Source organism: Pholis gunnellus, assembly GCF_910591455.1.
Source record: "Pholis gunnellus genome assembly, chromosome: 11".
NCBI classification, from domain to species: domain Eukaryota; kingdom Metazoa; phylum Chordata; class Actinopteri; order Perciformes; family Pholidae; genus Pholis; species Pholis gunnellus.
Window position 1 is genome coordinate 10,419,602 of NC_136538.1, and position 14,938 is coordinate 10,434,539.

Consider the following 14,938-nt stretch of genomic DNA (forward strand, 5'->3'; position numbering starts at 1 on the left):
AACTGTGTTTACTAAAACCTAGAAGGGGGGAGGTGGGAGTGTAGCAGTCGTTTGAATGAGCTCACTCACTAAGTGCTGAAAGAGCAGCATGGTATGGACATATTCATAGCGGGTCTGAATTTTCCGAGCACGTCTGAAGTTCAGGGTCAGCAGGGCCGCAGCCCCGGTTAGCAGCCTAATCACTTGAGAGATCCCACTGCGAGCATGCTGGGTGCTCAATATAATCATCACTTGTGATCTGTGGACCATTCAATCACTCAGCAAACAACAGAGGGGGGGAGGGTCTGTCCTTGAGCACAGCTGAGGACCCCGAAAAGAGGGCGATAGAAGTGCCACCGTAGAGTATACCCACAGTCCCCAGCTGTCCTCTGGGCTCACAACAGCAGCTCACGGATTGTTTAACCACAGCACAATGGACTGTGCACCTAAAGATATAAATATATATGCTTATTATTGATATTCTTCTGCTAGCACAGCCATGTGAGCACCCTGTCCTTCAATCAGAATGCCTGGATTCATGCCCTAAATCTGCCCTGCCACAGTCCCTTTGAGCAAGACACAGCAGCTTCACCAGCTGCAATTTCGCCTGTAATTCGTGGCAAGAGAAACCGGGTGAAGGCTGCTAATCTAGACTCAGCGAAGACGAACATATTACAAAAAACATGATTTGCATATCTGGGTTTTCAGCGGTGAAATACTGCACTACGTTCACCAGCGAGTCGCTCATTTAGTTTGTCTGCTGTTTGGTACTGCCAGCAGTGAGAGTGAACCAAAGTCAAGCTGTGGGACGCAGAACCGAACCGATGAGCCATGAGCACTAAAAAGAGCTACGGGGAACTGTAGGGCAGGGGTTCTTCACCTTTTGTAACTTAAGCTTCTGATTGTTAAGACCACCTTCCAAATAAATTAGAAACAAAATAATTTGGCTGTAAATAACTGTTATGTCAAATAAATATTCTGCTTACCCTCACGCTTCACTGCCTGCCATTATAAATCCAGATTTAATGTTTTCAGGGTCATATTTCCTCCCCACATGCTTCGGAGCTTTTACTGGTACAGGGTTGTGTCCCACATCACTTTTTAGTTTAAAAAAACGATCGATTTCGTGTCACTGCATCTGAAGGAACGTTAGCTAGCTAACAGTGGCACAACACGCTTGTCTCTACCTGATGATATCTGGTGATTGGCGTGGTGATATTCACTCATCATTGAAATTATGCATTTTAATTGAACGTTTTTTTTATCTAAGTGAATTCTTGAGCACATTTAGATATAAAAATGACAAGCTTTGTAAAAAAAAAAAAAATTATATATATTTATATATATACTGTATATATATATATTTCTTAATCAATCGAAATCATTCGGCAGTACATCTGTGGCACACTAGATGGCACTCTGAGGCCCACTGCTGGGAAATAGCTGCTGTAGGGTGTGGCGATAATTCTGTGGGTTTGTCATTATAAGCAACTACTGTAAAATAGTGACCCAATTGTTAATATAAAAATATTCGATAAGAGCTCCTTTAAGTAGTGGTTAAACACAAAAAAAGAACACCTGCTACCGGAAGCTGCTCAGCTAGATATCACGTAATTGTGATGTTAAATGTAGTTATTTTATGTGCCATAATTTACCTTTTTTGCATTCTGTCAAATTTGACTGAAATATTACAATTAATGTAGGTAGAGGGTGAATTCACTGTTAATAATGTACTCACAGAAATGTCCTCTGGCAGGCCATTGGGCACCTCCACTGCCCTGTCATTTACTTGCACGCTGCCCCTTGTCACAAACTGGATCACAGAGGAACTATCCTGTGGGTGGAGAGAGGGCGGATTACTGTTACTATTAGAATCACAACAACCTGCAACTAAATTGAACAAGCTTCTGACATGCTTCTTACCCTCTTGAGCATTTCAGTGTTGAGGAGAAGCTTCATATCTATGCTCAGAGCTTCCTCTTTTAATTGTGGGCCCAGACTGCAGGAGATCGTCATACAAGCTCTTCCAGGCCGGTCACAGTCCTTTTAAAAAAGACAGAGAAGATGAAACAGAGAGTGGGAGAGAACAGGGCAAAGTGTGTGCGAGAGAGAAGCACGTATGATGAACAGATGTTGCACTGACTAAAAACAAAACAAAAACATGGACCTTCACATGGGGCGACTCTCAGTGACCTCTGCGATGTCAAAGTGCACCGCGGGGGCTGCATACTTACTAAGACTTTGCGTCCTGATTTGGTGAAGAAGGCAAAGATGGAGTGAAAGATGCTCTCTCTGTCCTGGGGGACGGTGCACGGTGTCGGGTTCCTGTGAGGGGTGCAGTTCCCTCGGCCCTCGGCCACCTGAAACAGGACAGTGGGAGAGTTGTGTTGACTAGATCACTAAAGAAGTCTTCGGTATAACGTAGGATATGTGTCATTGTTGAGGAGGAAAGCAGGAGTTTGTCAGGTTAATGTTGCAAAGATTTGGGGTTTGAAAGCAAAAATGTACACATCAGCTCTTCAGTCACCTAAACTGGCCCAATCCCACGATTGTTATGAGTCTCCAGGACTCAGAGGAAGTTCTCCCCAAAATGAAGCTGTAACCCCCTCCCAGCCAGATTTCCCATATGGAGTGATTTAGAGGTGTCTGGTTTACTGCCCAGCCCCCGGGGAACACTTCCCCTTTCCCCTCTCCTCAGTCCGACCTGAAGCTCGGGAGGTGGAAATCTCCTCTGGCCTTCCTCATTGTCTGCTCTGTTGCCACCCAGCATGTTTTGAGTTTTTATTGCGGCGCTTTCTCAGGTCCTGTCTTTCTGCTGCCGTTGCTGGTGTAACTTTTACCCTCACGAGAAGAGAAAATTCACATTAAACAATGACGACTGAGGGATTTTGTACAGAAAAACTACGTATGGAGCAACAGTCGGGAACTTGTATATCATGTCTGAACAAATGGAGGTCTGTATAAAATGTAAGAATATCTGGCTATAAAATATAAGTGTGCGACTGTCCGGTGTGCCACAGTGTTAATGATGTGTATTTCCAGGCTGGGGATGGTACTGGGCAGTAGCCAGCTCTGCAGGTGTCCCATTCCCATTTCGTGCAAGCTGTCTGATCCCCTGAAAGTGATTCCAGATGGGCTCAAGGAGGGTGGGATACAGTGAACCCCGTCTGCCCATTCACAGTATACACAATTATCAGCTTGAGCTCCCCCATGATCTACCTCAATGAAAGGAGCAATGCAAGGGTTAAGAAAACATTTCAACCCAGTGGGAGTATTGTGTTTCTTTATCTAAATGCAAAATGTTGTGAAACTAAATGGTTGGCTAGCTTCAGTAGCAATGTCAACACTTTTGCTTTGCTTTTCACTGCTCCAGTGGTGCCTCACACTAAGTAAATTGGCCATGCCATGACAAAAAGCCCAAGGGTTTAGCAGCCTTCTATACATACAAGTGTCCTCTGAGGTGGACACAGGCAGCTGTGCCATGAAGAGAAGCTTAGGAGTATGCAGGATAAATGAGCTTAAAAGACGGCTGCCTGCAGGCTAATAAACTAATAAATAATGATTTGGTCTAGATAAATAATGGAGATAGACTGCTGTTGGCATCCACCTGTGTTTCAATGATGTGGAACATGTCGGCTCCGCTGCCAGCCAGCCGGTTGGGTATTCTGATGTCCACAGTGGAGCCAGGCAACCTGCTGGGGCCCTTGTTTATGGCCTGGAACCACATCACACGGAGACGGGAAAAGATGGAGACAAAGGGAAAGAAACGTGATTATATAGAGAAGCATGTCCAAATACAAAAAGAAATCCTACATGGTCTCTGCTAGCAGTACCTGGAAAGTGAGATTAAGAGGCTGAAAGTCACACTCCATGTCTTCCAACTGGACGAAGCGAGAGGCGTCGATGTAGTTTCCGTACACAAAGGAACTCGGTGTCACCACACTGCAGATGACAGAGAGATTGAAAGATGATGCATTCACATGAACTATTTATTAAAATAACCTTAGAAATAGCCCCACGAACATCTCTGGCTTCAGTCATGTTATCAGCTGAACAGCAGAGATTTATTTAGCAGTTGATATATGAGTCAGAAGAGTTTGCTCTGAAGCCTCCCCTCACAAATAAAGACAGCACACACAGCAGCTTTATCAGATGTCAGACTTGTGCCGGATTTGGGCTGTTTTATCTCTTTCCCTTCCCCGTGGAGCAGAGCTATGATAAAGCCTTCAGAGATAAGGCTTTTCAAGTTGACATGCTCCATACTGACACAAAACACTCCCTCTCCTCCCAACAGCCAACAGATGGGAAACCAGTTCAAGCTGGTTTCAGCTTTAAGTTTCTATAATAGTAACTACACTGTTATGGTTCGCCTTGTTCTTACCCAGTAATAGTCGTGTCGGTCTCATGAACCAGAGGGATGGACAGATCCAAGCTGTTGTCAGAGAGGTTGTGCTCAGGATTGGCGCTGCAACAAACAAGGAACAGTTCAGTTATTCAGTTATTTTGTAAGATGAAACTCCACAAACACCCATGAAAACTGCATTCGCTCTACGGGCCATGAAGTTGGACACATTTAAGGGGATTAATAATTTAATTCACAGGTAACAAAAAAGACATATTGTTTTGCACTAAAATGTGAGACTCTTAAGACTTACCTTTTCGCTTGAACTAAGAACTGTAATGTGTCATTTTCCCCAGAGAGCTGACTCGTGTCAAAAATCACTCCAAAATGATACTGGGGAGAAAAAGACAGAATAAACCAGGGGTTCTGCAACCAATGCAATTCTAACATTGTGCCATTAGTTCTCTCTTGGTTTGAGCTACCTTAGTCTGCGCTCTCATGAAGGGAAATCCCACGCTGCATTTGAGGAAGTCCAAATCAACAAGTCCACAGGAAATACCCTTCTCTTCCTGCAAAAAGACAGATAGACAGAGAGTGAGAGGAGGAGATAAAGTCAGACAGACTGGAGACAGAGTGGGTGACAGTCACACAGTCAGACACAAAGAGGAAGACAAAGTAGACTGTGATAGGGAACACTCAGTTTTGATAAGTTAACGAGCAAAAAGACTCAGCAAAGGCTTTGGGTGGTAAAATAGATGCAAATATCATAGATAACGTAATTGACTACATGGCGAAAAGCAACATTATAACCTCTACTGCAGCTTTAAAAACACACACACACACACACACCTGCCAACATATACAGCAAGATCAAAGTTTATTGTTAGAAATAGATCTTCTATATGTAAAAGAATAGGTACTCATTTTTTTTATTGAAGTTCTAAATTAGGTTAAACGAAGAATGTACAAAGCAGTGATGGCACACACACATCTGAGCGGGTGGGTAATTGGACAACCTCCAGGCTGCGTGTTTGGAAGCTTGTCTAAACACTATGGAGCTTCACCGGCTGCGCTGTGTAAACACTCGGGCCTTGACCCTACGAGGAGTAAGAATTCTTTTAGCGAGAGTTCACAAAGAGGCTGTCGGCTGAGCTCGTGTGCTGGGAGCATAAAGGAGGGCAGAAATTATTCACGACTAAGTTAAAGAAAAAAGAAAAAGAAACGACAGACTAGCGCTCCTGGAACATTTCAGCAGGGGGCTTAAGGTAAGTCATACAAAACGTCTGCATGCGTCGGCTGCTGTCCAGTTTGGGCTTGTGTTTATAACGTGTTTCCAAAAGTGATAAAGAAAAGAGGTGGGAAGGTTGACTCTGCTGACATATTTAAAGGTAGACATCCATCCACAGTATCATCCACACCGCCATGCCCCTTATTCAGCAAATTCCCAGTGTAAATCCAGGGTGTGGCTGTTCCCTCCATCTTCATTAAGTCAGCTTAAATAAGCAGCGCTGCCCTTTGCATGGAGACCATGGCGAGCCCTGTAGGGGGGAGGTTGGGACCCCAGCACAAATGGCAATGATGGAATTTCCTCTATTTCCTGTATTCCTTCATGCTGCTGTGCAAACACTGCCTGTCCCATGGGGCTGGGCAGGATTGGGGAAGTCAGCCTGTTTACCCATCATCCACCTGGCAGCTCTTGAGAGAGAGCAGAGCACTCGGACATATGGCCTGTTGTGCCTCCACGGGGAGAAAAGTGACAAAGTGTGTTTGTTCAGCACTTCTTCACTTTCTTCCTCTTGTCTTTATCTGTCGGGAACAAATACACGCAGGGATTTTCACAAATGGCAGGCCCGCTAAACATCACCAGGATTGTTTACCCTGCTTTAGTGTCGGCTGAAGCCTCTGCTGGAGGAGTACATTAGTGTGGATGACAACACACAGAAAGACCATTTTCTTCGTGTCTCTTGACGTCGCCCATCCACTTCGGTATTTATACATTTGGCTCTACTTTGGTCTACCTCTTCCAAGTCAGTGTCATTGCCTGCTTTCCACTTTCCACATATGTATGAAGATTAAGATCTACCTTTGGCTTACATAGCATGTGCAAAGCTGCATCCCCTCAGACAAGAAAGCCAGTGATTCGTATATTCTTAGGTTTGAAGGACCACTGACAATTCACAACTTCACACATTTCACAGTTGCATTCCCACTTTCTGGACTCTGGACTGAAGTATTCAAATCCACTTTTTAAGTAAAAGTAGTAATGCCAAACCATAATAATACTCCATTACAAGTAAAAGTCCTGCATTCAAAATGTCACAAATTAACAATAAATAAGTATTATCAGCAAAAAGTATAACAAGTATTCATTCTGCAGAATGGCCCCTTTCAGAGTGGTGGATATATACACTGATAATAAAATATGAAATTTAGCATACATTTGTTATATTGTGACATTGTGTATATCATTATTATACAAACACCCATAGATATGATGGTATTGATTTCAAATATCACCCTGCCTAACCCTGCCCCAAAACTCGTATTTTAATACTACTAACTTTATAGATTGCTGTGTGGTTTTACCTAATAAATCATAATATTTAGAGGCAGGTATGTTTGTGTGTAAAGTCGTAATCTGCAAAGTAAAGCAGAACTATGGCTTTCAGGTAAATGTGGAAGTGGAGGTACGATATTGACCTTTGAAATGGAGTGGCTGAAGTACAACCCACTGGCACAAAACATCTGCTCCAAAAAAAGGGGCTAGAACTAACAATACAAGCATTTCAGAGAAAAAAAACAGAAGCCGGTGTCCGTGGATCCCACGGGAGTGAAGGCAGTGCTCCTGACACCAATTCACCTCCACAGCTTTCTGACAGCTTGTGTTGCAAGAACAACAGACAGATAGCACAGCCCACTCTCAAATATGAGGGGGGAGCACAAGTTCACGCTTCGCTCACTGGAGAAAAAGCCTCAGGGGAGGATTGGAAGCTTAACCTTAACTTCACAAAAAGGGGTCACATCATCACCTCAGACTTCGCCAGTAGTAATTAAAAGTGTCTCAAAGAGCATACGGCAGTAAATCTGCTCGGTGGCCCCTTTGTCATCTCTTCATACTGTTCACTTCCTGCTCCCTTTGTGCAGTGGGCCACCCTGACTTATCAGATTCCTCAGCAAAATGAGCCTCTGTGGCTGCTGGTAACCTGATACTTAATTAGTTCATTAGATTAGCTATGAAACTCAAACTGAAACACTGTTTTTCTAATATTTGCCTGCAGCATGTGTTCTATCTTAATTCAATTTCAGCTTTGTTGTTTTTTTTTAAATCATGACACAGGTTATGTGCTTTAAAAGGGATGATCTTATCCATCAGAGGGGAGCAAAACCCAGCTGGAGGATAAACACAAGGTCCATTATGAGGGCAAAGGCCTTCATGATGGATGTTGTCCTCTCTAACATCTGCTGAGCCTGTGCGAGCTCGCGTCAGAGCGCTCTGACTGACGTGGCGTCTTTTTTTCCGGCTGCGAGCGGACCTGCTGGCCTCTTTGCAACAAGCGAGCGAGCAGACGTGAGCAGAGGCAGAGGTGGCCGCTGTGAAACCCATCCGCATGCAGCACAGCATGGAAAATCTCCCAGGTATAATGTGGGATGACAGTGGGTAGATATTTCTTTAACAGAGACAGCAGGATGAAATAGTTTTCTGCTCGAGGTCAAAGAGTGTGAGGAGCAGACCCGATCAGTATCCCCATGAAGGTCAGCCATAATCCCTGCATTAAATATGGCTCCCTTTTTTTTTTTCTACATGAGTAATGCGATTTGAACGGGACATAAGTCAAGCTTGTGGGAATATGAGGCATGTGTGTTCTGATTTGTTCTCATGCACACAGCTCATACGCTGTTGGACATGGTGTGTCTGCCTTGAATGAGTCAGAGAAGCGTGTGACAGGTCAGCCAGAGGAGCTGTGAGATGGGACAGCTGCTGCTGCTGGGGCTCTCCTGCTCTTCATCCTGTCCTCTTGCAGGTCTGTCCTTTTTTGTACGCTTCACTGTTTAGACTGCGCTCTTGACATTGAATCAGGAGTCTAAATCTTTCGGAAAATGTACGTCTCAGTTGAAAACGGATGCTATTCAGCTGATACGTATGCAAAATAAATGTGGTCCACTTTATCCACAACTTTTCAGCCAAACAACCAAATACACTTCAGAAACAAACATGTGCACTTCATTAAACAAACAGCCGATACTTCAACAGCAACAAGAGTAACGGACCTTCTGCCAGAAGTTGATGTAGAAGACTTCTCTGGAGAAGTTGAAGTAGATGTTGGTGTCGTAGGCGTCGTCCCCAGCGTTAGAGATGGTCAGGTTCAAAGAGACATTTTTCACTCCTCCGAGGGCCAAATGGGGTACGCTATGCAACCTGATGGGAACATAAAAGAAACAATGCATGTTAGAGAATAAGCAAGCTTCTTATGACAACTGTGGGATGTCACAGGAGGAGCAGTAAGCAGAGATTTATATCAACATCAAATCTAACTTTGTCTTATTTTGAAATCTTTGCTTTAAAAGTTATCAAAGAGTAGCCTTTACAATTCTTGTTTTTCAGGCTAAAACAAAGAATATGTAAAACTACCGCTCCCCATGACACACACATGCTGTCACTAAATGTACAAAGAGCAAAAGATACACAATAAAAAGAAAGGGAACTCCCTAAGTATGGAAAAACATATGGATATCCTCCAAGCATGCGTCATGGTTCCACTACCCACACCCACATGGCCTATGACGACAGCTTGCTTCCTCAGTACTGAAGAAACAGACAGAGAATGAATCTAAACAGTTGAGGAAGTCAACGTTTTTTACCCAGAGAGCAACAGTTTCCCATGAAGCCTCAGATCTGCAGCACAGTCGTCTGACAGGCAGTTCTTCTCGAACCAAGTCTAAAGAGGAAACAGTAAAGTACACAGTTCATGTGACATCATGCACACAACACATTCACTCCACATTCAGACTAGGGGGCAGTATTGTGTTGTTGATGAAGCCATCCAGTAGATTTCTTTTATCTGGGGAGGACAACATCTTTACTCTTTCTGGTCTCTCTTTTAATCAGTCAGAGGATGGTCTTTGGTTTAAGGCTAAAACATGAAAGGAAACTTAAGTCAAGCGGTAAAGTTTGATGTAACGTTGATGAGCTTCAGATAAATGGATTCTGTAGGTGCTGAAAGACGCAAATCCCTCCGTTTTTTAAGAAGTGCAGACAGTGGGGAAACACATGTGGGGCAGGTTAGAGGTGGTTGCAAAGAAAATAAATGAATCTGTCTTTTTGGATTCCACTCAAGAAAAGCTAACACAGACAATAATAAGCTGGTAACCCACACCAAATCATTATAACCTCAATTTGGGCTATTTCCTTCATTTCTTCTGTGGTCTAAGGGAAGAAAAAAATGTATTCTTTATCATCAATTGAAGAGATGAACTATAATCTGAATTAGTTGAAAATAACTGCTGTGTTAGAGTGATCATCCTTTTATCCTCATCAGTTGCAGCACGCCTGAACCAAAGCATAACCATCAAAGATGATGCGGTATCTGAACAATTTATGAAAATAAATCAAAACGAAATTAAAAGAGGTTTAAATGAAACAGCAACAGATTCTCCGTGATGCTCATTTTCTTGCTCAGAACAATGACTTTATGTACTTCATTGTGGGGCCAGAATGTTTTTTTTCTTCATTGATAACAACTTTAATCATCCATTGTACATCAAAGTCCAACCACAGGAAAATAAACGTCCAATGATCAGTGTACATTTGGAATTATCACCCTCCTCCACACCGCCATATTAAGATCTTTTTCTCTGGTAACTTACTTTCACCACAGAAAATCGGACATTGAGAAGCCCTGAAACCTTCGGCACCTTAACATAAGATAATTTCTACTTACATCTATTTAAACAATATTGATCCCAAACACCATATAATTTAATCTCAAAGTTTTACCTCGTTCCTCGCTGCGATCTTGTTTCCTTTCCTCCATCGTAGCACAGGAGTGAGCGCGGGCAGGTCTCGCTCCTGGTGTCCCGACAGCACATGCCTCCCCAGGCTGTAGGCCACCTCGAACGTGATGGCTGTGAACACGTCCTTCACATCTTTCTGCACGGAGCACAAACAACAAGGCTTTGACAAAGAAATGTGTCCCACAAAACCATTCAAACCAACAAACCTCAAAGAAATAAGTGTCATGCGACAGCCTGGGTAATTATGGTAATTTTAACATCTTTCTCCAATTGACGACTGCCGCAAAGACTGATTACACTGCAGATTATCGGAGGATCATACAGTCTGGATGTGATGTTATCGCTGTAATTACTGTGCGAAAGATCCACAGGGTTAAACGCAGATGTAATTATACTGATAAACTACAAAATTATCTGAATTGGTTTAAATGGACGAGTGAAACGCTCTCTGATTAATTACACTTTCTTTATTGTCATTATGCTGACAGTAATAAAAGCAGGGCCACCACGAGGTTCCCAGCAAAGGAAACACATGGATCATTTTTTTAACCTGTTGGCACTGCCTCTGAGAGAGATCTTTGCGTTTTTGGCGGCTCCATCTGAGACCACAAATGAAGTGTTTGATTTGGCATCAGGTTTGGAAACAATACAGACGGAATGAAAACAGAGAGCTAAATGTTCTCAAATCCCATATCTTCATTAGATGACAGCGCTGAAAGACGTACATGGGAAAAGGAGATACTGATCTCTTCTGTCCATTACAGTTAAACTCAACTCTTTGAAGGGCGGCTTGGTGGGATCTTCGTGTCTAAAAGCTGCAGCAGAAACACACACAAACAAGCTCCATGCAACCTGTATCCCTGTGCCCAACTGATGTCCACCAGCATGGAGCCAATCCCACAATGCAAACACAAAGGGCTTTCCTGTGTTTGCCGGTGGTCACTCAGGCCACTCGTTCTTTTTTGCACTTTCTCCCTTCGGTCCATTATCGCAGCATTTTCCAGCGGGCACCCACCCATCCTCTTTCCTCACGCAGGCACTGAGCCAGTCTGGGCTTTGAATACATCACCAGTTGAGAGCACACCCAACTCATCAACAGTGAGAGAGTTAGAGCAGGAAAGAGTAGACGTTCGTGCAGGACATGAATAGACATTTGGGAAATGGTGCTGCGCACAGATAAAGACATGGACCAGAAAGAAATCTGTTTTTAGAGATATTCTGTCGTTATTTGATTGGCTCTACCACTGATAGTTGAAAATGTAGTTTTAATATAATTTAATCTTGATTAATCAATTAATCATTTCATTTATAAAACTCCTCAACCTCAATCTTGCTTGTTTGTCCGACCAACAGCCCAAAACCCAAAGATATTCAATTCACTTTCACATAAGGCGAAGAAAAACAGCACATAGTTAGAGAATAACTTTGTCAATCAAATAATCCACTAACTGCTTCAGCTCTAATTGAAAATGACAACATTATGTGGCCAGTATTGGTCAGTACAAAGGCTGAGGCAAGAGGTTGACCTCACATCCTTCACTGGACTGCAGTTCATGCCTCATTAAACTTATAGAGACCGTGTTGTTCTAGTAGTATGTCGGCTCAGCCGGGAGGTAACATGACACAATGTTGTAGTCAGTGCTGGAATACTATGTGAGGCACCAGCGAAGCCCTCGGCCTCAACAGCCATTAAAGCAGAATGCTTGAAATGGCCCCTGTCCACTGGCCTCTGAGTGAACTGACCCCCTGAGACTTGACTGCCACAAACTCCCAACGCTTATCTCACATTTTCAGAAAGCCACAGGAGAACTTGGGGACATAACGACCTGAAATTAAATGTGGTGTTTATGAACAATCTCGTGCTTAAGTGTCTTTTATGCAAGTAAATAGGCAGACTCTTTCCATTAAATTAGTGTGCTGTGGAGGGTTGTCTGCTCTTTTTTTTAAACAGAGCATCTATTATTGTGCACATACAGGGTCACTTTCTTCTTGAAACACCGCGAACTGACTGGAGAGCTCTCAGGACTCACAGCAAGCTCACATTAGAAGTGCCGGAGGCCGTCCAGTAACACTTGGTCTCAGCTTTTTATTATCCCTTGATCAATGCTGCCAATTGCCCCACCCATGTCCACACTCCAGGCCCAGTCACCTACTCACTCCTGATCCTGCCTTTAATTCCTGTATTTATGGAACAGAGGAGTTCCTGAGCTCCAGCTGAGAAAGACACAGGCTAGTGTTTACTGCCTGCTACCTATAACTTTATGGAAAGAAACGCAACAACTGTTCCTTACATGCTGGTGAAGCTTGTGACGGGTCATTCTCTTCTCAAAGGCTTCCACTGTGTTAATCCTCATTTAAATATAGAGGCAGCAGGGTGGGCCAAAAAACATTACAATGAACGTGGACATATAAAACTGCAGGTCAATACTTCTTGTATTTTTCCTTCCTTGGTTTTGTTATTTACTTGTATTCTCTTCATATATTGTGTTGTATATTCTAGCATTATGTACATCATTTACATCTTACATAGTCCTTCATTTACATTTACAAAAATCATTTATTTCTAATTTTCTTATATTTCTTTATTCTTATATAAGAGCAACTGTAACGTACCAATTCCCCTCCGGGATCAAAACATTATTTCTGATGTTTTTTTTTATGTGGTTCCTATGTAGCGACAGAGAAATGGCAACAAGCGTGAATGAAATGGATGCAGCTTTGGAGGTTGCTGTCATTCGGCAGAGAGAAATAACACCCAATATGCATATTTCTTTGATAATTGTGAGAACTGCTCCTCGCTTCCACGGTGACTGTAAAGTACGTCATTTAGTCTGATTATCAGGTAGTAGGGTAGACGGGGGTATTTCTGTCTGACGGGGGTATTTCTGTCTGTTTTGATACTGGAGGTTTCAAATATTAAACATAGTGGCTTTAAACACGATGAAGGATTTTTGTTTTTACAGTGTTCTTTGAGTCGGAAATACTACCAATAAGAAAAGGTACATTTCCATCATGGTCACTTAAAAATAGTCGGAACCCTCTCATCATCCCATGGACAAAATCTCTTATTAATGGTTTCAATCATACTGCAGGCAACTCAGCAGGAAGCAACTGTTTTCCAGCAGTTCACACCACATTTTGGAAACTGTAAATTCTCAACTATAGGACCAAAAAAAAACTACATGTTACAGCAGTTGCAATCTTTTATGACACACTTGATACAAAGTCTTCCTCCCTGTATGCATTTTCATATTAACTCACAGGACGAAGGACAGCTTGCCATTACGTATATATTTTGAAAGAAAACAACTGGGATTCAAACCTTCACCAACAACATCCCCTCTCTGTGGAACAAGGTCTATCTCGGTATTTATGTTCACACTCAAGACCCATTTATTTGGTACCGCAGAGCATGACTCTCACCTTACCATCCATTCTTTCCCCTTCATTTCCCTTTCTGCTGCCTGTATGACTCTTTCCCACACATCTGTGTGCTTCATGCATGCATGTTTTAGGAGCAAAAACACTGCTACCGTGTGACTTCATCGGACTTTATTGAACAGATAGATTTCACCCTGAACACTGGTTGAGCTGTACTCCAGTTATACTCTAGTGTTGCAAGCTCTGACATCTCACATGTTAATCTGATCAACAAGATGGCAACGCACCAAACTGGCCCTGCGTGCTCACAGAGCAGCTCCGCCATGGTGGGTGAGGGGAGGATGACGTCAGGCTGCAAACGGCTCTGATCTTCAGTTTAAACGCCTCGTGCTTGGCTGAAACGCTCGGGAGCGCCTCTCTCAGTGAAACCATCGCCTCAAAAGCGTATAGCTTAAGCCTGGTCATTAACTTGTGAGTGAAACACAGCATACAGCACTCCTTTTAAGGACAATGGGTGTTTGGATAACTTGCAGGTTGAGGAGATTTCATTAAAGGGCGAAGCGCCAGTGGATCTTGGTTTAGATGGAAAAAGCCTTTTAGTTAAGTGATGAATGGATTCAGCCTGTCAAAGGTTGGGGTTACGTGTGTCCTGAGACACACGGAGACAACTCGAAATTGAAAGTATTTACAGTAATGTCTGCAGCATATGGCAGACATGCACTTAGGCAGCTTATCTCAGTTTGTCCTTGAAAAAAGTCCAGAAGTGAGACAATTGCTTAAGTTTTTAGTGTGTTATCTCTCTGCCAGATTGACTTCAGGTCAAACTACATCAGCTGCTCAGCTCAGAATAGGTTAGCAGATGTTGAGAAGCCTAGAATGACAAACTGCGTAGGAGTAGGAAGGAGTGTCGTCCAGTTGTTTTAGTTAAACCATTTTAGAGCTGTCGGGTATGAACAGCTTCATTCTGTCTGTGGAAACGATCCTCGTCCTCCTAAATCTTTCTGGTAACGTGGATCATGACAGAAAGATCAGAGTGTGTACCTGCTTTGGCACCATACAAGCTCAATCTCTATTCATAAACCAGAACAGATTGCACATCTATTAAGAAATCCCATGACTCCTCCTCATATTTAACAGAATTGTTAAATCCCCTCAGACTTGATTTATCTCCTGTGATCTTCACTCATATCACAACAAGCGTCCTTTACATGCAGAGGAAATGCC

General features: G+C 43.0%; 1 protein-coding gene across 1 annotated transcript in view; it reads right to left on the reverse strand.

Moving 5' to 3' along the window:
- The window catches only part of itga9 (integrin, alpha 9), a gene marked incomplete at its 5' end in the record, with an annotated part of 44,716 nt that overhangs the window by 5,449 nt on the left and 24,329 nt on the right, over positions 1–14,938 (reverse strand). Inside the window, 11 exons of the mRNA XM_079168275.1 lie at positions 1,718–1,813; positions 1,903–2,022; positions 2,214–2,339; positions 3,587–3,694; positions 3,813–3,921; positions 4,361–4,444; positions 4,635–4,714; positions 4,804–4,890; positions 8,591–8,738; positions 9,182–9,258; positions 10,317–10,469. Coding sequence (XP_079024401.1) covers positions 1,718–1,813; positions 1,903–2,022; positions 2,214–2,339; positions 3,587–3,694; positions 3,813–3,921; positions 4,361–4,444; positions 4,635–4,714; positions 4,804–4,890; positions 8,591–8,738; positions 9,182–9,258; positions 10,317–10,469 — 1,188 coding nt within the window. The remainder of the gene's footprint in view (positions 1–1,717; positions 1,814–1,902; positions 2,023–2,213; positions 2,340–3,586; positions 3,695–3,812; positions 3,922–4,360; positions 4,445–4,634; positions 4,715–4,803; positions 4,891–8,590; positions 8,739–9,181; positions 9,259–10,316; positions 10,470–14,938) is intronic.